General features: G+C 32.5%; 1 protein-coding gene across 1 annotated transcript; it reads right to left on the bottom strand.

Moving 5' to 3' along the window:
- Window positions 1–108: 108 nt before the first annotated feature.
- On the bottom strand, window positions 109–1061 carry LOC105316336 (adenylate cyclase type 6-like; the record flags this gene model as incomplete). The annotated part of the gene is made up of 4 exons (XM_011411170.1): window positions 109–236; window positions 281–392; window positions 438–586; window positions 909–1061. Coding segments are annotated over 4 exons (542 nt in total), but the record flags the coding sequence as incomplete, so codon positions are not given.
- Window positions 1062–1169: the final 108 nt, after the last annotated feature.

Below are 1169 nucleotides of genomic sequence, written 5' to 3' on the forward strand. Positions count from 1 at the left end.
AAAATACAGATCCGGTGTGAATTCCAACACGCATGTTTAATTTGTAGCCTGTTTCATGACTGACACATCTTGAAAAGAATTAAAACATTATTGATGATTAATACTAACTTGATGACTTCAATCATTTGTAATCCCATTTCAACACAGCTTTGAGCATGATTTTTATTACTATCGTAAAGTCCAGCTATACAATAGTAACAGTCACCCAGTATCTTTATACGCATGCACTTATTTGTCTATAAAATATAATTGAATCATTATACACTATTGACCAGTATACCTCAGCTAAACAGTCAAATCGAGCAAACAACTCATTCAATGTTCGCACAAGGATTTTAGCATTAACTTTGGATGAGAGAGCAGTAAATCCTTTAATATCAGCAAACAAAATGCTATACAAAATAAATTATTGTTAGAACAATGTTATCCACATATACCTGACATTCTCAAATCTGTTAACATTAAGTTTCCTAAATGAGCTTGAATCAATTCCATCAATAGGCTCTTCATCATCATACATTGAAATAAATTGGGTTTTAATTAATTTTGCTACAACTGGAGGAAATATTGAATTGAGGAGATTTTCCTACAATTAACAATGATAAAAGCCATTCAACTTATTGTGGATACAGCCTGAGAGATTCAACTGAATAGCTATAACTTATAGTAAATTTAATTCAGAGCATTCATTAGCAATATTCATTGTCCTACAAAATTGCCTTTAAGGCCCCTATACACCAGGCAATGCTATTGCAGGCAATCTGTGGTTACTTTGATCTTCAGGCAACACTGTTGCCTAGAATAGAAACATGTTCTATTCTAGGCAACACATTGCTTACAACATCAAAGTAACCACACATTGCCTGCAATAGAATTGCCTGGTGTATAGTGGCCTTAATAAATCTAACCTGTTTATCTATTTCTTGTTGCATTTCAAACTGTCCAGTTATACCATTCTGTATTCTCTCAAACGCTAAACGCCTATTAACGTTTGTTATTTTGTGTACCATGAAACATGTAATCACAACACTTAGATTGATTAGAATTTCAGTGAACATTGACTAAATGATTAAGTCAATAAATAAAAAATTAAAACATGCCAATAGCTGATTTCTATTGCACTGAGTAGATCTACATAATATAGTACATGAAGTGTGTGCATGCTCTAC

Source organism: Amphimedon queenslandica, unplaced genomic scaffold (assembly GCF_000090795.2).
Source record: "Amphimedon queenslandica unplaced genomic scaffold, v1.1 AMPQUscaffold_1479_Cont26511, whole genome shotgun sequence".
Taxonomy (NCBI): Eukaryota; Metazoa; Porifera; class Demospongiae; order Haplosclerida; family Niphatidae; genus Amphimedon; species Amphimedon queenslandica.